This window comes from Channa argus, chromosome 6, assembly GCF_033026475.1.
Source record: "Channa argus isolate prfri chromosome 6, Channa argus male v1.0, whole genome shotgun sequence".
NCBI classification, from domain to species: Eukaryota; Metazoa; Chordata; class Actinopteri; order Anabantiformes; family Channidae; genus Channa; species Channa argus.
Window position 1 is genome coordinate 17,979,312 of NC_090202.1, and position 24,426 is coordinate 18,003,737.

At 40.6% G+C, this 24,426-nt stretch overlaps 1 protein-coding gene across 2 annotated transcripts in view; it reads right to left on the reverse strand.

Annotated features, from left to right (window-relative positions):
* Positions 1–514: 514 nt before the first annotated feature.
* The window catches only part of ankrd13b (ankyrin repeat domain 13B), a 37,868-nt gene continuing 13,956 nt past the window's right edge, over positions 515–24,426 (reverse strand). Inside the window, exons 1-15 of one of the 2 annotated variants that reach the window (XM_067506777.1) lie at positions 20,277–20,411; positions 18,706–18,808; positions 18,437–18,561; positions 17,639–17,684; positions 17,060–17,203; positions 16,211–16,451; positions 13,806–13,872; positions 12,712–12,793; positions 10,954–11,018; positions 10,087–10,223; positions 8,991–9,148; positions 6,998–7,186; positions 6,246–6,409; positions 4,321–4,397; positions 515–2,255 (exon numbers count right to left, since the gene is read on the reverse strand). In XM_067506777.1, the coding sequence (XP_067362878.1) occupies positions 2,054–2,255; positions 4,321–4,397; positions 6,246–6,409; positions 6,998–7,186; positions 8,991–9,148; positions 10,087–10,223; positions 10,954–11,018; positions 12,712–12,793; positions 13,806–13,872; positions 16,211–16,451; positions 17,060–17,203; positions 17,639–17,684; positions 18,437–18,561; positions 18,706–18,733 (1,725 nt within the window). In that variant the 5' untranslated portion in view covers positions 18,734–18,808; positions 20,277–20,411 and the 3' untranslated portion in view covers positions 515–2,053. Of the gene's footprint in view, positions 2,256–4,320; positions 4,398–6,245; positions 6,410–6,997; positions 7,187–8,990; positions 9,149–10,086; positions 10,224–10,953; positions 11,019–12,711; positions 12,794–13,805; positions 13,873–16,210; positions 16,452–17,059; positions 17,204–17,638; positions 17,685–18,436; positions 18,562–18,705; positions 18,809–20,276; positions 20,413–24,426 lie in introns of those variants that run through there. The other variant, XM_067506776.1, reaches the window with a different exon arrangement.

A 24,426-nucleotide genomic window follows, 5' to 3' on the forward strand; every position in this document is an offset into this window, starting at 1 on the left:
TGTGGCTCTTTACAAATTCACTTCACACATGGCCGCAGCCCAGCACTGCACCGGGCAGGGGAGAAGTTGTGGCTGCACACCGATGATTTACGTAGAAAATCATTTCATTTTTCCTATACGCTTTCTCATCTACCACTAAGGCACAGAAAGATGCCTGGGTGCACTGAGTGGTATTTCGTAGAGGATTTAGAGTCTCTAAGCTGTCCTTTTCCTCCTTGTCAAGCCTAAAATAACTACAGGCAAAACTCCCCCTTGGATCTGGCTGAGGCACTGGGAATCCATGTCACAGGGAGGATGATGGAGGTGGAAGCTGCTAAAAACAGACCGGCTCTCTCTGGTGCTGACTGTTGCTGCCTGTTGCTGCGGTTTTCTCTATGTCGGGAAAAAAATAATTGCTTTTCTCACCGTCCTTCACTGGAGAGGACCAGAAAACTTACAGTAGAAAGCTGCAGCTAGATGTCAGTGTAAGGGGGCAAGGGATTAAAAGACCAAAATAAATTAACCTACTCGTACATTGCTGCTCCGAAAGATGTTATTTTATTTTAATCATTATCTGAACACACTTCCCAGCATACAACATGAAAACATCTTACATCTCTTTTCTGCAACATTTTGTAAAAAGTAAAAAAAAGATTTTTTTTTTTTGTTATTAACCAGGCAAGCTTTGAGTATGAATTATAGAAGAGAGGGAGAGAAGTGGTTCTCCTCAGTTTGTGCTAATTTGGGAGTGTGAAAGTTTCACATTTCTTTCAAAGAAATGTATATAAAAAAAGAGAAGAAAACAAACTGTCCTTGCCCTCGTTCATTGCAACTACACAAGTTTGCCAGTGTGTCTAGCCTTGAACCTAGCAACATTTAGTTACTTTAAAAGCTAGGACATGAACAATCTTATTAATCCATGAGCTGAATACAGCCATTTGATGTTGTAGCGCATGTTGTTAACATTTTATTAGTAATCAAACCACAAATCTATGTCAAAACTTTCTATAGCTACTTTGTCAGAACCCTCTGATATTGACGGTTTCCAGGCTAGACTCAAGCTGGACAAAATGAAGTTCACACAGGTGCAGACCATGCTGAAATATTATACACACACTGTACTGTGACTACACAGAAATACAGAAATCATCCACTCATGTAAAAGGTAAGAAGATGCAAATATACAGAAAATCTCTTTCAGTAACATTTCTATTCCACCGTCACTTTGAAACCACCAGCACTTAATTTATGCACAAACTCACATACAGTATAGTACTGTAGGTACACAACATGTTCATTTGGTCACCTCATAATAAGTCCGTGCTCCTGTTTTACTTGTGCTCAAACTCGTCGACTACATCCATTAACAGTCATAAATGTGATCCACCCACAAGCTAAATACAGTACATCTGGATTTTGTGCAAATCAAAAAGATTTTTTTGTTTTTATTAAAAACTGAGGAAGTCAGATGGTTTGTTGACATTCAACACAACTTGACCGGCCTTTAACAAAGTAGGTTATAGTATTCTCCACATCTCTGGTCCTGACTTGTCACTGCTCCTTTGATACAGTTGAGACTGAAAACCGTGTGTGTGTGTGTGTTAGTGGTGGAGCAGAGTTGGCCTAACACACTATGTTTTCAGGACAGAGGGTCACCCGTTAAACCCCTGTGCTGAGAGCTGGTTTTGAAACACACATACACATACACCTGCAAGCAGACATACGTCATTCACCCAAGGAGGCATTATTTAACTTGCTGTATTGGATGTATTGTTGGTTGTAAACTGGCACTGGTCAAGAAAAGTACCGTGTGGCACCAGAAAGAGGAAACCGATGTCCCTCTCTGGCTGTCTGAGGCCTCACAGCTGCACCATTGTATGGCTTCAGGGGAGAGGTCTGGCTAAGGCGATGGGAGAGATAGGAGTGTCTGATCTATGAAACCAGGATGATTTTAAGCTTTCTTTTCAGCCACCCACAGAGTGTGCTTGAAGTTTTAAGATAGAATGTTCTGCCCCGGTCTCCCATGTGTCCTTGGTCCAGACCCTCCCCTTCAGGCCTCCCTGCTGTGTCATTCTCATTTCTCCATGAGTGACAGCTGGATGATGCGCTGCAGCTCTTCCTCCTCCTGCCGCCGCCGGAGCTCTGCCTCTTCCTGCTCCCGGGCGGAGATCTCCATGGCAATGCGCAGCTGCTCGTCGTAGCTGCAGGCTTTCGGCTGCTTCTTGGAGGGAGTGGAGCAGAGACCAGAGGTGGGGCGGGCCTTGTGCTGTGGGGTCCTGGGGTAAGAAATGATGAGGCACAAAGGTTAAAGCACCTCTACAACTGAAAGTACATCCCTTTTCTGGATACATTCCTGACCATACAGATGTGTATATTAATTTTACAATAGAAGTTCAATAAGAAATATTAACATTAATGTCTTTAATAAGAAGAGCTTTGTGGTTGCCATGGCTGGTCTTAATCCTCTACCTCAGACTGGATTTGTTTTTTCAGGTATCTGAAGAGCATTTGGTTTATTAACTTCATTCACAACTGCAGACACGAGGGATTGTTGTAATCATCCTTTATTAATGACTTACTTTTTATAGCTGCAGATTACTCACTAAGGTTTGTTGGCTTATTAAAAGGTGAGAAACCTATGGCCTCCATGACTTCATTTACATTTGTAACAGTCAAATGGAAACACTGGCATAACCGGACCTTATTGTAACATTGAGGAAGCTATATCATAAACCAATAACATTTACATATGTTACATATGGGATTTACATATTTGTCGTTTTATTTATTGGATTGATGTGAATCAGGTGCCAATGATCAGATCTCTGAACTCTGCACACTTTTATAATTTTTCTTTGTTACAGAGCAAAACTATAATTTGTATTTTACATTAAATAGTAAGAATATTGTGCATGTTTTTTCCCATTTTGTATTTAATTATATAAAGGCTGATAACATGAAAATGTTTCTGCCCACAGCCACTTCAACCACCTTTTTACCCAGCATGCAAGCAAAGTTCAAAAATTGTGCCGGAAACAAAAAGTATTACAATAATTAAAATAACAATAATAACATCTTTGATTAAATCTGCTATAAAGATTTTAATCAGAATATATGTTCCATCAATTTGCAGCAACATCAGTGGCCTACAGCCATGATACAGTACCAGTCCACATGTTATGGAGTATTTAAACATAATGAAGTTCATCTTTGTAGCAGGGATGAGGAAAGTGAGTTAATGCAGCCATTTATCTTCAGCTGCCTTTTCAATTATGGCGGATGTTCGCTTAATGGTTACAAGACCACCGGCTGCACTGGCATTTGATAGAAAGTCCACATTAGCTGTACACCTGACTCAAAATACCCAGTATTAAGAAAAGTACATAAAATACTTAAATACCAATTTATTACTCTTTTCTCTTCCTGTAATTACTCCACTGTATTTCCAAGCCAAATGAAATTACTCTGTAAATCACAGACCTTATCATAAAGGGATATCTGATACAATCATGTTACTTTAATGACAAACTGTTGTAAAGCTGTTCCTTCAAAGAGCTTTTTGGGAAAATGATAATTTCTCTAATTAAGACACTGTTCAATGGCCTAAAAAAGTAAAGTAGATAAGTTTCTAAGTACCCACTGTCATGATACTATGTTATTCTATTCTCACTCTCCAGATCTACAAACCCAAACCCCTGACTATTTTGCCAAAATACTTTGGTTATTGAAACACATTTGTCTTTTTACCCCTTGTATGACTGAAAAAACATCTGATGTTGTTTTAACGCCCTGTTTCCCCTTACATTCTAACTTTAGTGTGTCAAAAAGGATGCCTGTGTACCCATCAATTCATCTACAAACACGGAAGACCGAGAGAGAAAACACTGTCTGAAGATAACAGGCTAAAGTCAACAGCAGTGCTGTGGACTGTGAAAGCAGGAAACTCTCTACACAGACACACAGCAGTTCACAGCAGATAGGAGATGAGAAGAGAATAGCAAGATGGATAAGTGAGAAGGGGAGGACAGAAAGAGAAGGAAAGAGCTGCAGGATGAAAAAAAATAGAATGCAAAAGTGGCGTCACATGGCAGAAGTCAGAGGCATTAACGTCTGAGAGTCATGGGAGTTTCTTTTTTATTCAAACATTTCAGCTCTTTTGTAGCTAAAAGCCTTATTCATTCATTCAGTTTTTTCTCTGCATTTCCTGTTTTATTCCCTGATCATAAAGAAATAGTGGTGAGCAGAGGTTAATTTCTAATGAGTAAAATTTACAGAACAGGATGGATGACATGACTCGAGATGACAGCAGAAAGACATAAGAAATGATATATTTACACAGACCTCTCCACGCGACTTGGGTCACAGGACAGGGGGTGTGTTCCTGGCTTGCTATTGGTCAGTGCTTCCCAGATGGTGACCTATTGGTACAAAGAAGAGGCGGCACAGGAAGTCAAGCAGCAAGTACAGAAAGTGGACATAAGGATTTTGGCAGACGAAGAGGACGTTGTTGGAGTATCAGTATCTTTCCTACAGACCTTAAAGGACCTTAAACACACCATTAACACGACTGATACCTGTTATTAATATTAACGAGGGAACCATTTAAAATCAAGCTTAATGTTTTTCCACCTCGCTAATGATGCAAATTAAAATGGTTCAAGGTGTATCTGAACAGTCACAAACTCACTGACATAAAGCAAACTTATAACATAGAGGCAAATGGATTGGCTAATTGGGTTTAAGTGGGATTCATTTTGTGGGCGTGGGTGTGTGTGTGTGTGTGTGTGTGTGTGTGTGTGAGTGTGAGTGTGAGTGTGAGAGAGAGAGAGAGAGAGAGAATTGTGCAAAAAACAAAAAACTAATGGTAACAAAGATAAAATACAATACAAATCTCCCCTATCATATTTTATCTGTAGTAAAATTAAGGGAAACTGGAAGTGAACTCTAAAATTACAACCTTATGCCATGTTTTAGAAGATGACAGGTTATAATCCAAGCCTGCTTTGGACCGTAGGTAATGCTGTAAAACATGCAGAGTCAGCAGTGTGGACATTTAACACCTGTCCTGCCACAGAATTAGAGCTGTAATTAAAAGTGTCATCACCTTTTTTCATCACAGCAGCAGCACAGTCAAGGACAGTGTGCTGTACAAACTACAGACCCACAGCGACATCCTTGCCCCTGTCTCCTCCTGTATCCAAGCTGGGAAAACTCAGAGGATGTTCTCTCAGGATGTTGAGCCTATTTATACTTCTCTATCTGGACCAAGATCTCTGGGATTTTAAAACAACACCTTTCTTGAAGCAGTGTGGAATATAATGTGTCTGGACTCCACATATCTCAGGCAATTTATTCAAGCTATTGATTTTACTTCAGTATTGATTATTGTTATTTTGAAATTGGCCGCCTGTTTCCTACATCACTGTGTCTATTTTTCTGGTCCTGCTTGACTTATTGGTGGATTTATTGCTGTAATTTGTACTGGGTAGAGGCGGAACATTGTGCACCTCAGTTGATATGGCAACATGATTTATTTATTTATTTTTAAACCTTGAATCCTGAAAGCTTCCTGTAAAATGTTTGCATTAGGAGATGCTAGACACATACATGTAAAAGTGCAAAAGCTAAAGCATTCAACTCAATCAAAGATGAGATAATTGACTGTTTGTTAAGCATCACCCCAGACTGCATTTGTCCAATTCGAGCTTAGTCACTGTAACTAGGGACAGCAGCTGTCGAGCTTTGGATTTTGGCTGTGGTAAGAATGATACATTTAAAGATGGACCTGGATCCTTTCAGACTGCTGTGTCCCACTCATCATGTGTTTTGGTGAAGATCAAACTCCAGCAACAGCAGACGCACTTGTTATCAAAGATATGGTTGCAGTCAACTAAATATTTCTTTTTTTCTTATTTTAATGTTAATTTTTTTGCAGTATTACAGCATTAAACAGTTACACAAGCACGTGTATAATAACAATCTTCTTATTATACAGTTCCTCTTATTGTACAGACCTTGAAGCATCATATAAAGCATGCTGGCTCTACTGTATTATTGCTCTACTTGTTCTGCAGAACAAGGTGAGGATGTGGACATTTTGCCTTTAACCTATTAGCTTTACCCTCCGTGTTTTAGTGCAACATCAATGAATTAATGTTATTTGTTGTTAATTAATTAATTAATTAAGTGAGAACCCTGTCCTCGACTTGTGGTTCTTTTATTTCAGAACAGAATATAATCTCCCACATGTGTCGCAGTCAGCCCACCTGATCGTATTCAGAGCCGGCCTCCAACAGGCTCTGCTGTATGGCAAACTGCAGCAGGTCCTCCTCCTCCTCCCTCATGCTGTCTCTCTGTTTGCCTCTTAGCATCGTGTATCCAGGTGGGGGCTCGAACACACACGGGGGAATCTCGCCGACTCGACATGACACTGCAGCACACAATGGGAGGAGGGAAGGGAAGGGCAGGAGATTGGAAGGAGTGTTATTTAAAAGCAAAGGAGGCTACACTAAAGGAAAAGGACATGGAAAAAGTACCGTCTGTTTTGAGTGAAAAAGAGATCAACTCAGAGTAAAGTCTGAACAAATCATCTTCCCTCTATAGTAATGGCCAAATGTATCTGTTTAAATATAACTCTTCTGCAAGATAACGTCAGGGATTTCCACAGAGTTTCCTTCAGAGCAGTCATACAATAAATTGTATTTCCCCTCAGCATGGCTGCAGCATTAAAGTGGGATACTGATCAACTGATAGGATTAAGAAAGTATGGGTGATAATCCCACACATGCATTCAAAGCCGGTGATGAATACGCTATGCCACTGTAAACTGTGTTTGTAAATTGAAGAAGGGCCCAGGCTCTGCACTAAATGTTGGTGAAGATTTATAAAACAGCTCATCGCGAGGGGGAAAAACGCTGTCATCTATCTTAAAGTTTTACAGCTCAGACTTCGTCAGCTGAAAATGGGGGAAGACCTAAGACATCAGAAAACACTGCTGTGCGGATGAACAGGGTCTCACTGGTGGAACTGGAGCTGGAGACGCTGGAGGAGTCGCTGCCTGGAGACGAAGTGTCTGTCCTCGGGGTGTCTCTCTGTCCGTCCCCCTCCACCCCTACCTCATTGTCAGAGCGCACGCCTGTCCCCTCCTCACAGCCGTTCAGGTTGCTGAAGGTGATCCTGGCATTGAGGATGTGGTAGAGAGGGATTTCTGCAGAGAGAAACAGCAGAATGTATCATGTTCATTAATGGTATAACTATTAGGTGCATGTGTCTTATCATCTACAGTCATGGCCAAAAATATTGACACCCTTGCAATTCCATGCAATCCTTCTCTCAGAAAATTGTTCCAATTGCAAATGTTTTCGGATTCAGGTGCTTATTAGTTGTTGTTTGCACTGGAACAACTCAAAAAAACAGAGCAAAAAAGTCAAACTTCATAAAAATTCCCACAGAACTCAAAAATGGCCTGGACAAAAATATTGGCTCCTTGTCAGAATTGTTAGAAATAATTGCTTTTCATGCATGTGATGCTCCTGTAATTTGTATTCAGACACACCTGTGGCAACTAACAGCTGTGGGCAATATAGTAATCACACTTACAACCAGTTAAAATGGAGAAAAGTTGACTCAACCTTTGTGTTGTGTGTCACACAGAGCATGGAGAAAAGAAAGAAGTGTAAAGGTGTCTGTGGATTTGAGAGAAAAGATTTTGGAAAAACATGGACAATCTTTAGGCTACAAGTCCATCTCCAGAGATCATAATGTTCCTGTGTCCACTGTGCGCAATATCATCAAGAGTTTTACAGCCCATGAGACTGCAGTTAACCTCCCTGGACGTGGACGGAAGAGAAAAATGTATGAAAAATTACAACAAAGGATTGTTTGAATGGTGGATAAAGAACCCGATTTAACTTTCAAACAAATTCAAGCTGATCTGCAGACACACGGTACAACAGTGTCAGCTCCTACTATCCGTCGCCATCTGAATGAGTAGGAGACCCAGGAGGACACCACTGCTGACACAGGCATAAAAAGCAAGCAAGTGCTGTGGACAGATGAGACATAGGTAGAGCTTTTTGGTAAAGGACATCATGGAACTGTTTACAGAAAAAGAAATGAGGCCTTCGAAGAAAAGAGTACAGTCCCTACAGTCAAACATGGTGGAGGTTCAAAGATGTTTTGGGGTTGCTTTGCTGCTTCTGGCACTGGATGCCTTGACTGTGTGAACAGTATCATTAAATCAGATGATACCAAAGACTTTCGAGGCGCAACGTAGTGGCCGGTGTCAGAAAGCTACGTCTCCACCAGAGGTCATGGGTCTTCAAGCAGGAGAATGACCTGAAACACACTTTCAAAACAAGCATTCAAAAATGGTTCCAAACAAAGTGCTGGAGAGTTCTGAAATGACCAGCAATGAGTCCAAATCCAGAGAATCCCATAGAACACCTGTGGAGAGATCTCAAAGCTGCAGTTGGGAGAAGGAATCCTTCAAATCTGAATGACCTGGAGCAGTTGGCAAAAGAGTTGTCCAAAATTCCAATAGAGAGGTGTAAGAAACTCATTAATGGTTACAGGAGGCGATTGATTATTTTTCTACCAAATATTAAGGTAAGGGTGCCAATCATTTCGTCCAGTGCATTTTTGGGGTTCTGTGTGAAATGGTACGACATTTGACAGTTTGTTTGTGGTGTTCCAGTGCAAAAAAAACAATAAGCATGTAAATACCAAAACATTTGGCATGGGAAAATATTTCTGAGAGGAGGGTCGCATTTTCTGACAGAATTGCAAGGGTGCCGATGTTTTTGGCCATGACTGTGTTCTTAAGTTGATTCTTTTATTGCCTCTTCTGTCTGATTTACTCCCTTTCCTGCTCTGTCTTCATTTCTTTCCACCCACCTGTTTATTCCCTTTCTGTTCTGCCCCCCCCCCCCCCCCCCCCCCTTATTTAACCACCAATCACTTTAACCTCCCTCTCTTCTCCCCTCCATCCGTCATCCTCTACCATCGCTCACCAATTTTGATGGGGAAGCCAGGCGGCAAGCGCAGAGTGATGAAGTCACGCAGCTTAGCGAACAGGGCGTTCGAGATCGCCATGAGATCGATGATAGGCACCACTTGTTCTGCCAGGGACAGAGGATGGGACTCACACAACCACAGCTTGGCTTTAAACCTGGACACAAACACAAACACACACGCATACACAAACTGTGAGCACAGCAGTAACCTAGGAAGAGTGTGTTGAAGAATATTAGCGGATACAAGTCTGATTTAAGTATAATTGAAGCAACTGATATCCTTGTTGGAGTGATTAGTTCTTTGAACAGAGACATAGTCATTGATTACATCTCCTAACAAAGACACAAGGTGCTGAGTTGTGTACAAATTGAGGCCAGTGCTTACATTTTAACTTGTCTGATAATGAAAACAGGATTGAGAAGCAGCTCTGGAGCCTCAAACACTTCATCCTCATAATGTTCTGTCACTTTTTATTTAGTGGCAAGGAACGGCGAGACCGACTAATGAAAATGATGAACAGGCCAATAGCCAGAGAAGCATAGTTAGATGGGAGCTGGATAGTTGCTGGCTCGATCCACAAACTGTGATTAACGAGCAGGACAGTGAAAACCAACAGCATTGAGTATATTACAAAAAATACCATTAAAACCAGATGCTTTAAATGGTTTGCTCATTTGATCTTAAAACTCTGGGCAGTCTTAGATTTTATATTTTTTCACCTTTTATATTGCCTTGTTTTTACAGTTTCAAAGAAACACTGCGGCATTCATTTTGCTCTTGTTTTGTAAAAGCATCAAGTAAACAAAACATGTCATGGGTCATCAGAGTGATGGGGAGAGTGATAGACTGCAGAGACTCAATTTTGTTTTGTAAATTTATGCATGTTGAGTATGTGTGTTGTTTGTCTGTCGTTCACTTCAGGATCATGGTGGTCAGCTGTCATGCACGGCGGATTTTGCTCTGGCTGTATGTTTGTTTGCCTGTCTACTCTCTGTCCGTCAGGTTGTCATCTGTGGCACTTGGCGGTGAGTCTTGAGGGTGACTTCAATGTACGCATGGTTGCCTGTCTGCTTCCCTGTCAGTCTGTGTCACCTCTGGGTCTTGGTAGTGAGCTGGCACGGGTGGCCGATGTCCCTCTGAGTCGGTGACAAGCTGGGGTTGAAGTATTCTTCGGCCGTCAGCGCTGCAGGGTTGGTCACTGCAGGACTCGTCATCTGGGTCACCAGAGCCTGCGGTGAGTAAATAATAGATTAGAAAAATAATAATTCACACAACCAGTAACACTTTTACCCATCTGTAATAAAATATGCAGAGGTTAAAAGGATCACTAATCGATACCAGCTACCTAAATATTGCTCTAAAAAGTACACAGATTTTGTGTAACTGAAAAGTCATCACCTACCAAGATTTCAGGGGTTTGTCTTACCTGACATTTTCAGTAGTTCAATGAAGAAGCAAAAGCTTTACCCAAACTTGCAAACAAAATCCAAAGCATTTTTTATTCCAATACACTTTATTTTCATTACGCTTAATGCATCTGTTGGTTTGTTGCACTAATAAGCAGCTCACTTGTTGACCATTGACATTTAACAATCGGTCAATGCCCCTTCAAGATTTAGGGTTTGGCAAAACCACAACCACAGCATAGCTTTACAGCTGCACAGTGAACACTGAGAGAAGAGCAGAGGTGACACTGAGGGGGGACAGCGAAAAGACAGAATATAGAAAGAGGAGAGGTATGAGTCATGGATGCTCCTCAGCAGAATCAAATTAAAGAGCATAAATATTTGAGAGCAGTTTTGCACCTCAGTTATTGTTTACTGTACAGGATTTATACACTCAGTGTTCATGCAGGCGATGGTGAGGATGATTTAAAACCTCACTTTAAAAAGAAATAATTACATTGTCATAGCTTTCATTTAAAGATGACATTGTACAGATGTCTGGCTTTCAACTCACCCCATTGTTGGGCCCCATGTGTTGCTCAGCAATACCAAGGAAGTTCTGCAGTGGAGTTTTCCCACCTGCTCAGAGACACACAGCAGAGGTGAGTTACACTGAGCATATGTTGACACACAATTAATTCAAGTTAACTGTCCTGTTAACCTGAGTTTTTCAAACAGTTTTAAGCAGACTGTAGATTACTTAACACCTGGGAAATTGTATTCATCAAAAGCTGATGAAGCATAGGCTCATTAATTGGCAGTGTAATTTTCTGCAAGAATCTTCGAGTTATTATATTAAATTAAGCTTTGGTGTTGAAAAATTGGGCAAATCTGTACAAAAAAAGCTATATCCTGTGTAAAAAAAAAAAAAAAAAAAAGTAAAACTAATAATTTAGAAATATAAAAAAAAATAATAAAGAAAATAATAAAAAACAAAGAAAATCTCTTTTGACAAGTCAAATGATCATCCACAGTATCACATGTCCACCACATTAAAATGCAAAGACGAAAGCAAGAATAAAAAGTGTATTCGGTGTTCACTGCATACTACTCAGTAAAATAAGAAATGCACAGCAACAAAAAATCTAATATCCTCATTAGGCTGTAAAGGCTCAAAAATGACAGAAATCTCAAACAAGCAACAGTTGTGAGATGATGACAGTGCAGAGGAGTTTTTAGCTATCTTGAGATCACCTGCAACCCTAATACATTTAATAAACCAAAACACTTTTTTTTTCTTGCTAATCTGTTTGATTTGTATATGACAAATTAACTTAACAGCAATACTCATAGTAAAGAAATAGTTGATCTGTCATTTGATTCTGATTTAAATGCTGATTGGTGATAAAAAGTGTTAGATTTTTAATTTAGTCATACCCACATCAAAGGAGCACAGAGGGACAAATTTGTAGCAGAACATAATGTATTCATAGAACATCACTATAAAGCTGACTGAGGAAATACATTTTCAGGACCTTTTTTAAAAAGAGAATACAACAAAGGAACTCTTTATGTTTGTAGCGCTTGGGAACACCAACAGCTGCTGCTCATTTAGATGTGAGAGATATGAGGAGATAAGAAAACCCCAGCAGCTTGTAGTGCTGTGGTCCGACCAGAAACCGAACGAGTGCTAAAAGCAAAGAAAAGCTCAATCAAGTACTATGAAAGTCAGGTGTCAAATGTGGACAAAAGTCATTTGTCCACATTTTGACATTTGGTCATTTAATGTCTACAACTGCTGGCTGACTTAAGACACAGTGTGTATTAATCATTTCACAGCGCTAAAAGTATGAAAGTAGTGCAAGGGAAGGACAAATAAGGTGACTCAGTAAGGAGTCAGGGCTTGGCTTCCAAGAAACCTTCAACCTACATGTTATCAGAGTGCAGATAGGGATACAGTGACTTGGGAGAGTGGAGCTCACAGAGGAAGGATTGTTGATCCAGGCTGACAGCAACAGTCCAGGGAGGAACGTCTGCTAATCCTGTTTGATTTATGATCTGAACCAGAAAAGTAGATGGAGCCACAGAGTGAATGCCATGGGCTGTTAGCCGCAGCCTCAGGGTGAGCTCATTGAGCTCAGGTGAGAGGGATTACTCATCAGTGTCTCTTTTATCACACACGTCGTAGCACTTAGGCTGGGGGTTACAGTGGCACAGAGGTGATAATGGAGAAATTCGGTGGCTGCAGCTGTGATAGAACTGCTCATAAACTCCACCACGATAGTCTAAGAGCTGATGCTCATTTAGCACCAAAATACAGCTGTCAAAATACCTTTTGTCTTGTTTTTGTTCTGCTCAGACAGATGGTCAGTTCTGGTCCTGGTGATCAGCTCCACATTGGACGCTGCATACACCTGCAAGAGAAGTAGACAGTCAGTCTCCACTGCTGTATGTATTATTATTATAATATATATAACTATTTCAATGTGGTTTTAAGCTTAAAAGAAAAGTTACCAAGTTTTAGTGGTAGAGGTTAAAAAAAGTGGTAAAACTAATGCATTTTGTTTTCTTTATTACTTTATAAGCACACTTAAACGTTAGTGGCTTCAGTTTACAACATAATGCACCTGCTTACATTTATTGAGAATAAAGGTGATAAAATCATGTCATGTTCTATATTGGAAAAGCGAATACAAGTTTATGAATCTGTCCACCATTAACTCTGAGTCTGCAGGATGTGGGCCAGTGTCTGCACCCCCCTTTTGAGAAACCTCACTAGTGACCATAAAAAGACACTTATTAAAAATGAAGCATGTAGCTTATTCTGAGTTTACATTGGATGGAGGACCAGAGAAAAGATGAGCTAAAAGCCGTCCAGGAAGAAAGCAGCTTTACAGTGGCCTGTTTATGTTTCTAAGTCTAAATCAATGATGCCAAAAACAGATGGTTTATTTCACTGTACAGTCTGTCTGAAAGGGCTTTCAGAAGACTAGTGTCGCTTGTCTCCCATCAACCCCTGCAGGGGGTCAAGAGGACAAATGGGATCATAATAACGCATGCTTCCATGACACAGCAGATACATTTCTTTTGGATTTGAGGGGCCATCTGGTGTTTTAAATATTGACTTATTTCTTATCAGCTATTATGCTCAGTCATTATATTTAAAGAGAAAGCATACAAAAAGATGGTCTAAAATTTATGTGTTACTATTTTTAAAAATGTAAAAGGTTATGTTTTCAAATATTTGACTTAATGGTTTTAAAAATATCATTGGGAATGATTCATTCTGGAAAATAGACCATTCAAGTGAAGTGGGCTTTTAGGAAACATCAAACTGAGCTCTGACAGTGGCAGCAGTGGTTTCCCTGGACACAGAGAGAGAGGGAGAAATATTAGTTGGCCGTCGAAGCAGCTTGTGGTCTATACCTTGGCTTCATATCCATTCACCATCTCAGTCTTCTCACTTCTCCAGCCCAGGATACCAGTCTTATTCCTGAAACACAGACCCAACAAATCCTACATCCTTGACTCTGTTCCAGATAACATATAGCTTTAGTTACAGTTGGTGTAGATTATGTGCCTGTCCCAAGCAATCTGCAGATATGTGCCTGAAGGGAAATCAATAATACAGAACAATAGAGAGTAAAATCAGCCATCTCTCCTTGGATTGCAAGTCACAGTGTGTGTTTTTCCCCATAATATACAGCTTAAAATTGCAGCCATTATCCTTGTTTGTCATCAGTCATGATCCACATTTCAATGTGCAATTAGGAAGTATGCTCAGAAGCTAGTCAGGAATACTCAGAAAACAAAACTTCTGCTGTATATCCTTCTTATTATCTATTTTTATCTCTAATGCCTGCTTTGTGATGCATTATGATCCCCAGACTTTTTGTCTAGCACCACCATTGAATCAAAATTTCACATTTGTCTAAGAGAGTGGTTAATAGCCTGGGAAACATCTTGGATGGGCACCTGGCCTCCCCGGGTGGGTGCAAACGACTTTCAAAATGCCCTTGTTGCAACATTGCATATCACATCTCGACAGTGCCATATGACGTTGTCAGCATTCTGCCCAAATTTCCCCTTAACAACAGCCTGATCTGCAACACTAATTGCATTCCCATCAGCCTCACACAGCCGCTAGCATGGCGGTAGAATTAGACTAATTCTCCAATGAATCTGATGTCACATACAGTTATTAAGTCAGACTTTTAATATTAACTCTGTGTACTTTTTAGCCCAGTCCCAAAACAACAAACTGGAGTAACTGTAGTTTTCATGCATTTCTGTGTAAATATGCATCAAGTCCAAAAGTGGATGTCCTGTCTGGTGTGCTTGACAAAGTGTTTTGCTGTAAAGCATCATAAATAGATTACTGGCCTGTAGACAGGAGTGCTGACCAAGGAAAATGCACAGAGGTGACACTGAGGTACAAGTCTGACAGGAAGATTATTACCCCCACCGCACTATGCACCTCTGTCTCTGCTCACCCCTCCCTACTGTTCTCTCGATCTTCTGGCATTTTCTCTGTTAACGTTCAGTTCCTGTCTCTTTCCATGATTCACCTGTATCTATCACTGGGTCTCTCGCCTGTCTATTTGTCTCCCTCTGATCCTCCTGTATCCAAAATCCTCAACTACCCTTGTTTTGGCTTACTGTGCTTTTTTCCCCTCATAGTCGTGTGTCCCATTCATCTTTATCTCCTGTTCTTTACTTCATTTATTCTATTTTGAAAAATTTCTCTCTGTCCCATGTCTTTTTTTCCCATTTCCCTTATTTGCTTTACATTTCTTACATCATATACTCTTTCCTTTCATTACTCATTTTGTTTGTTTTCTTCCCCATTTTCTTCCTTCCTTGTCCTGACATCCTTGTGTCACATCAGATGTGTTATGCCCTGCTTAGCCCACCTCTCCCTCCTTTCTCTCTTTCTTTGCTCTTCTTTTCAACTTTGTAACGTTAACGTTATATGAAACAGAGCCGTAGCTGTACCATTTAAAATGTAGCAAAGATCCTAAATTAACTGCACGAGTCCTGAATGCCAAGTTGCTCCTGATGGGTCAGGTCAGCCTTTGGCATGGCAGCTGCCACCATCGGTTTGTGAGTGAGTGTGAATGGGTGAATGAGTAGCAACTGTAAAGTGCTTTGGGTGCCAACAAGAAAGACAGGCTGTATAAAAGTGTAGACCATTTATTGTGTTTCTATATGTTGTGAATTTGTGCATTTGACAGCCATCAAAGAACCTGCCTCATATTGTTTCAGTTGGCCGTGGGTTGTCGTGTGGGAGACAGCAACAGAGAGAGTGACAGAAATCCAACAGTAACAACAAAAGAGTCCTTTTTTCCACTTAGGAAAAAAGCCAACACTAAGAGCAGAACATGTTCTGTGGCTAAACTGCATCATTTTGTACTGAGACTTATAAAATATATTTCTGTTTGTTCTGTGGAAGAATTTGGTTTTTGCTATTGGTTAACGTTGTTGTAAAAGGGCGAAAAGTGAAGCCTGTGCTTTTTAGTGAGGGTCTTTATACTTAACCCATTTTAATGTTGGGGTTTTTGTGCTGCATTTTCTGTCACAGCTGCAACAGAAACCCACACATCATCAAAATGTGCCTAGGTATTCACAAAGATGAGAAAATGCAGGTAAGGAGATGCAGGCTAAAGCAAAAATATTTCATATTTTAATCATATTTAATTTTAAATGTGATACTGCTGTTCAAACTCCAAGCTTAAAAGACAGATGCCTCAATTTACAACCAAATCTGGGTCATATATTTTTTTTGTCAGTAAACATAACATTCTGTACTGTATATCTGTGCTGGGACAAACCTCTCGAAGGCGATGTTGCGAGTGTCCAGTTGAGTGGTCACCACTGGGGCAGACAGCCTGGCTGCTACTTGCTCATCTGTGGGCTGCGTTGCCCACAAAAGACCCAAACTGGCGGCACTGCTACTGCAGGCGCCACCAATCCCTCGACCGGGCGAGAGTGCTGTGAGAGAGGAGACGCACAGGGTCTCACAGAAGACCAGCTGCCTGTCATGGTCAACTTCCATCACCTCTGCACTGGATTCTGAGAAGTGAGAATGTGACCGGCGGGAGGAGAAAAATTAGGACCCTTATGGTAAACAACAAAGGCCAGTGGGACATGGACAATCTGAAAGTATTACAATAAACATACAAAACTACACTTACAGAAAAGTCACAGGAGATGATGACTAATGTGTAGAGAAAGGCAAGGAGAAAAGGAAAGATCGAATTAAAGAACCAGAAAGGTATATGACCAATGACGGGCTTGCCTTTATGACCAAAGGAGCAAAGAGATTCAAAAGAGTCCAAAGAAATGATCTGAACAGTAGGAATAATTTATGGTGGTGGGAGTGACAAAAGATAAAAGCGAAGCAAAAACTGGATGAAATGATAGAGCCAGTAGAGCAAGATTTGCAATCAGGCTGGCAAGAAGGAGAGGGAGAGAAAGACAAAAGGGGGGTGGGATCATGCCAAAAAGTAAGGTGCAACCACACCTGCACCAGTTTCTGTACAAGTACAAGTAACTCATATTTGTACTTAAGTACTCATTTGTTTAATGGTAATTTTGACTGTAGGAGATTGGCTTTATTTGTATGTATCTTAACAAAACATACACACATATTTGCACACAGCAAGGAGCTTGACTCTGACCTTGTCCCCTGAAAATAAAGCTGCGGTTTCCTCTTTGCCAGGTCATCTGTTCAAAGCCCATCAAGGTTGTGTCAACACGAAGACACTGACCACTCTTCCAAACTCTGTAGGTGTCGCTAGGACAGATACGAGACACCAGGGGCACTAAGGACAGACACACTGTGAATCAAACTTTTCAGTTTCTCCTGAATGTATATAGTTTTTAATGACGTAGTTCTCAAATTACTTTTTATCTATGTTGGTAGTTGTTGGGCTCAGAGCCTGGATAAATTCATTACAAGACTTATTATGTACTGTACACTATATATAGAAACTGCAATCAGTCAAAAGTCCATCAAATGTTTAATACATCCACTTGTGGTTTTGTAAAGCACTTTGTATGAATGCTCATGCTATTCAACTCTAAAACCAGAACCAGACAATCACTCTACTTTGCAGGAAGTGTGAGAGCATCAGTGTCCTGTACAACAGGAAGACACAGGCCTCTTTAGCCTTGCAGAGAGATGATCACATGATAAATTCAGACTGTTTCATATTGGACTGTCTTACTGACTGAGAGGACACAAAGACTGTACTCACCCCAGCTGGTAAACTCCCATTTCATCTCCACATAGAAGTCCTGGGCCTGGACATTAAAGACAAATAGAAAGTGATGAAATTAAAGATTATTATAAGGAGGAAACAAACTGATACAGTACTTTGCTGTCATTGTGCCGAAGATGTACGAAGTGGAGTAGGGAGAAAAGTGTGTGTGTATGTGTGTCTGTGTTTGTGTGTCCACATGGATTAATAATAGTAATGATGGAATAAGGAGTGGAGAGGAGGATGATGTGGGTGAGAGCAAAAGCAGATGAAGAATGCTGTGTGTGTTTGTGTGCGTGTGTGTGAGCCAGTTGGACAATTGGAGTAGACACACAAGATGACAGACTGTGTGAAGGCAGTTCCTTGCATCTTTGCCAAAGTTCTGTGCTTTTCGTCTGCCACAACAGCTTCAACACAACCTGCTGCATCTGCACACTTTTCTGTGAAGATTATAACCTACATACTTTGAGGATAATGCTGCTCATTACTGCTGATGTGTATTTAAGGACACTACTCTTTACCAGTTTGGGGGATAGCAATGACTAAGACACAGAGGGTTTGCAATGTGATGACATATCCTTTGGGAGCATTTACCTCATCAAATCGTAAACACAGTTATATGCCTTAAAACGTATACACTTGTATGTGTCATTGTAGTTCATCGTAGTTTTTATTTAGTTTCATTTATGTGAATTTGTTTCCGTGTGTGTGTGTGTGTGTGTGTGTGTATTTGTGAGAGAGAGCTCATCGGATAATCTTTTTTCCGTGTGTGCAAGTGTTAGTGTGAAATCCCACTTGTCGCAGTCGCTCCAGCAGGACGGGGATGCCTGCCAGTCTCTTGGCAGTCCGCTGGTAATCACGGTAACGAAGCACAAGACGCACCAACTCTGGAACTCTGGTGCTCACCGCCTCCTGAAGAACTGAAAGAGAGAGACAAAGAGAGAGAGAGAGTAAAACAGAGCCAATCGCTCAGGCCTCATCTAAAATTAATGTACTTGAGCAATTTGAGGGGTGCTGCAAGAATTGTTGAAACTGAAGTAGGCCAAAGGAAAAGCTGGTACGACCAATTGCTGCGGCTTGCCCATCATTCATCAGACAGCTACTTTGCTGTTAATCTTTCAGGGTGCTCCACACTTGAACGATTACAGAACAATGTCGCTTCTCTTTCTTCATTAGCATACATGTGAATCAAGGAGAACACACACAGTTGAAACATGTAGTTGGATTCTTATAACTCTTATTGGACCTATGTAGCACTAAGAACACACTTAGACACCAGATAAAGATTTGATTCGTTTAATTATATTATTACCAAAATAAGAGTGCTTGCCAAGTTGGACGATTTAAGTTGAAATGACAGCAAAAAAGGGGAAAAAACTAATGATGAAGTATGCATATTGGAACCCAGTAAAAGGTGTTATATCAGCCAATATAATTTCAAGGTTAAACAATTAATTGATTTCATGCACCAGTAGTCTCCCATTGCCAGGCCAGACCACTGCGCACTCATTTACACGGTGCCAGCAGAGAGGAGATGTCTGCCAGAAGCCACTGCTGTTTAGAAAAAGAGGTGTTGAAGCGGCATCATAAACAGTTTGTGTTTTTTTTTAGCCAAACTGAAAAACTAAAGAGAAATTTGTGCTAAACTCATAATTGCCCATGTAAAATAGAGCCAGTGGGACTGCTGTGGATATACAGAGTTTATCACACATTATACATTAGTATAGTTTTTTTTATTGTGACCAAGGGAGCCACAACCAAAACTAAACATTTTCAGGCCATTTGTGATTTTCTTTCACAAATGGCATTTGTGTCATTTCTTTCTTTTTTTGTTGTTTTCTACTGGGATGGAGCAAACAACAGACAACAGGCATACTGAACACAAGAGAAATATCTGACCAGATTTTACTTGAAATAATAAATCACAACACACCACAAGCAGGATGTTTAATGCAAACAGTAATTTGTATAACGGTTTGTGTAGCTGACAGTGAGGTTGTTATTAACCTGAACACTTGGCATTGCTGACAACATCGTGTTTATCCACATCTACTGAGTAAGTGTGAAGAGCCACAGAGCCCAAAGGAGAGCAAGGGGACACACGTTTTTTTTTACTTCCACATCTCCGTTTTACTGAGACTCCTGGAACTACTGACTGATGTTAGAGATGCTATAGCTGCTATGTAAAACCAATTCTGTTCTTTGTTTGTAACTAATCAAGATTTAAATTTGTGATAGTTGATTAACTGGTGAAAGACATGTAAAACACATAACATTTCCACATTGTTTGGGTTGTAATTGTATCTACTACATATTTAAAGGCCCAGTTTGTGTGTGTTGAATAATGAATAATTGATATCATGAAAAGAAAAGCTATAATGCTGTATCCTCCAAAAGAGGAAAGGTAATAATTCCGAAACTTTTAACCACTGGTGTCAGAAATAATACACCATTGCTTCTACTCTGGCTTCATCCTTCATCCAACAACACAATATAATATAAAATGCTGCATGTAGCACCTTTTGTTTGAAACACATTCCAATCCCCAGCACTCCACTCAATAATGCCTTATGTACAGTACCCTATACATAATGCATGCTACCACAATTATCGTCACACAGACAAACACACTCACCGGTCCATCCATTGCGGTTCTCCTTGCTAACGTCAGCTCCGTGCTGCAGAAGGACCCTGGCACAGTCCAGGTGGCCCAGCGTGACAGCCAGGTGGAGAGGAGTCCGGCCACGAGGGTCCAGAGACTCTAAATCTGTCTGGATGGGGAAAGAGAGGGAAGGCAAAATCCACAAAAGAGAAAGGAGGATGAGAAGTAGAAAGAGGCAAAGACATTTACAGAAGTTAAGAAGAGCAAGGAATAAATAAAGGGAGATGAAACTGGGCATAACTGTGCATCTTGAAGTGGTTGCCTGGCTCAGACAAAGACAGAGGGAAAAACAAAAACAATATATAAAATAGAGACATAACTTTAAAAAGGGCAGAGAGATGGAAATAGATCTGTCAGCAGTTCAATACAGCTAGATAGATTGACTTTAACTAAACAGGCTGTACTGGCCACACTTAAACAGTCCTCCACAGCTTTTTGTAATTCAAGGTTCAGAAAAAGTTGAAAGTTTGAATTGTATCAGGTAAATGCGAGCGGGTAAAAATTAAATAAATGAAAATAAAAATAACTGCAGTCTTTTAAATTGGTGTGTCAAAGTATTCAACCTACCTTGTGTCCAAACATTTTTTTACTCTTCTTTTGCAGGATAAAATATGTAACTGTGTCACGTGACATTATTGCTCAACACAAAAACCATAATTAATGCTTGAAGCTTTACTTCAGCTTAACTAATTTTTTAGAAACATGTCAACTAGTCCTCGTCCATGACATAGTACATCTTAGTCTTTCATATCAATCATTTAAAAAGAAAAAATGTTGGGGTGGGATCAGATCTATATGATAGAAGTACACAAACTTAATACTGAATACATACCACGGTATGCTCAGAATACTAACATTCTGATAGTGGCTCAAGTTTAAACCAAACAAATGAAGGCAAAATAGAAAAAGGCAAGACAGTGTGTGTGAAATATCGTGCTAATTCTAAAGCCCTGAAAAAAGTCCTCAGAAAAAAAAGACAAGGTGATTTCCTGGGCAGCAGAGTAGTGGAGTGGTTAGTGCTGCCGCCTCACATCTAGAAGGTTGCGGGCTTGCCTTTCTGTGTGGAGCTTGCAAGTTCTCCCCGTGTTTGCCTGAGTACTCCGGTTTCCTCCCACAGTCCAAAGACATGCATGTTAGGTTAATAGGTGACTCTAAATTGCCTGTATGTGTGAATGTCGGATTGAATGCTTGTCTGTCTGTGTGTCTCTCTCTGTGTTGGCCCTGAGATGTACCCATTCCTTTCTCTGTCCACTACCCCAGCTGATCTTTTTAACATTACGTGTGCTCTTTCAAAATGAGCAACTTTCTTAACACAGATCTCAGGTCTGCTAGTTAAACAGAGCCGCTGACAGCCACCACCATCCAGACCCTGGGCCGATCCAAGGTCGATTCTGTCAGACCGTTGTGGTTTTGAATTCTAATTAAGGATTACTTCTGAAGATACAGTAGCGGTAGCGTGTCTTACAATCAGCACTTTGATAAAGACTTTAAACAAGCAGTGGAAAACTGTTTCTAGGAATACAAATTAGTCTCTATGGAGAATGCTCTGACTGTTTGACTAGCGTGTGTATATAATATCAGTATTTACATTCTAAGTGAAGCGTGCTGGCAGTGTCTTGCACTCCTGCCTCACACTAAAAAAAAGTCATTGCTTCAGTTTGCATGGTTTCCCAAAGGCTGTGTGTTTCCTCTGGGGGCTGGTTTCCTCTCACAATCCAGTGACATGCAGTTAGGTTATCTGGTGCCATTAAATTGCCCATATTTATGAGTGTGAAGGTTGTCTGTGTCTCTGAGATTGGTTTGAGATAATTGATAGATGTATATTATACTTTATTAGAAAAAGGACACAGCTTTGCAGGTGAATGCAGGAAAAAAATCCTTATTGATCCACATAACGATGTATGTTAAACCAAGCCAGTGGAGATGGATGAAATATATTGGAGATTTTTAAGCAACTGCGAATAGACCAAAAAAAAAGGTAACTCACTATGACGAAAGTACTGTAAATGTTCACTGTGCCTCAGTGTGTTATATCCTAATAAAAATGATAGGCAACTACCATCTGCCACAGGTAAACCGGTAATCTCTGAGAAACACACAATGTAAGCACAGACAGACTCAGCAGTTACATAATCAATCAGCTACTGCAACGTACTGTTTCTGCTATTTGCAAGGCAAATGAGGAAAACTGCATGGGATACACACAAAAACACGGAGGACCATATGAATGCAAATAAAAGCACCCATGTGAAAATTCTCACATGCAGTACACAAGGACTCTCATATGCTCTTAAAGTATTTCAAATGTGAACTTAGTTGACTTTACCGAGGCAAAATTCAATAAAAAGTACAATCAAGAGTACAATCTCTAACTCTTACTTTTAGCTCAGCAGAGTTCTTTATTTCAAAAGCAAGAAAGAGAGAAAAAGACAAACGGGAATAATGTAGGCAGAGAAATTTCTTTTGTAAGAAAGTGCTTGTAAGTAACATCATGGAGGCAAAGATGTAGGGAAAGAGAAAAGGACCAACAGATTGCCGTTACAAGTGATGGCTATGACAAAAATGGGGGTGGAGGGAGGGAACAGAAGGAGAAAGAGAGATAGAACAGAGGAGGCAGAAAGAAGTGAGCTGAAGGAGACGACAACACGAGGGAGACCCTCAGGAGTCTTGGAGGCTGGGGAATAGAGCGATAGAGTGTCATAACAACGCAGCGGAAGAAAGAGAGCAGTCAGCTTTGTTTGTGTGTGCTGGATAATGAATGGAGTCCAGGTGTAACATGCAAATGCAGCCATTGTCAGTGCAGTGGGAGTTTACCACAAGCAGCGTCTCAGAGGATGAACAACTGTGAAAGTCACAGAAAGAATTTTAAGTCTGATGTTGATGGTCTTCAATTAACAACGGTAGAAAGAGAAAAAGACTTCTCAATATTAGTGAAAGGTTTGGAAAATATGAAAATTTGGAAAGAACATATTGTTGTAAGCTAAAGGCAAAAAATAGAAAGAAACCAAAGCTGATGGTTGGTGAAGATTCTCATTTATCCAGGTTTGGTTATCAGAAGATTGAATCATGTGAACTGGACTTTTTTTTCTTGGTTAGAAACGTTTCGCCACATATTCAAGCAGCTTCTTCATTCTGAACTAGGGAACCCAGTTATATCCTCCAGAGTAGGCCTTCATTCCACCCTGGCCCAAATATGCTCATTAACGTGGGAGGTGGGAACAGGGTGGAGGCATCTAGATGTAACGATTAGTACCCTAACTCCCTAAACCCCCACGATGGGGTTCGAAAGGTGTGAAGTGGTCTTAATCTTCCTGGGGATCGATGAAAGGGCAGCATGAAAAATGGGAGACAGGTTGTGCCTGAGGCCTCCTCCTCTGTTGAGAGAAGGGTTCTTCGTGTGAACATAAATGGCTTTAAAAAGTCCTTCCTCATACCATCTGTCTTCTCTGTCCAAATTGTGTACATTGTCATCCTCAAACGAGTGCCCTTTGTCCTTTAGGTGTAGGTACACTGCTGATTCTGGTCCTGAGGTGTTGCTTCTCCTGTGCTGGCATCCTATTGTGTAGAGGCGGTTTTGCTTCTCCAATGTAAAGCTCTGAGCACTCTTCACTGCACTGGACTGCATTCACTTGCAATTGGTGTATTACACTTTCTCTTCTTGTCCTTTGGTGTTTGGTCCTTCAGGTGGACAAGTCTTTGTCTCAGTGTATTAGTGGGTTTGAAGTGAACAGATATTTGTTGTTTCCTGAAGATCCTTTTGAGTTTCTCTGACACTCCCGCTAGGTTTTTCCTTTGACTCTGAGTCTCTGCTCTGTCCTCAGATGTCTATCTTTCAGAGGAGGTGGGGAATGTTTTCTGCCCTGTGGTGCAGGTTCCTGATGACTCCTAGTTTGTGTTACAGTGGGTGGTGGGACTCAAACTGTAGGTACTGGTCCGTGTGTGTGGATTTCCTGTAGATTTCTATTTCTAGGTTGCAACAAGGCCAGTATGTTGCTCCCTGCTGAATTTGTAGTCTGTGAAAGCCTGTACCTCGTGTACCTTGATCTTCATCTACGTATTTGAACCAGTCTGTTTGTCCTGTCCCCAGGAAGGAGATGAGTGCTTTCTTCTCTACTTCCTCGAC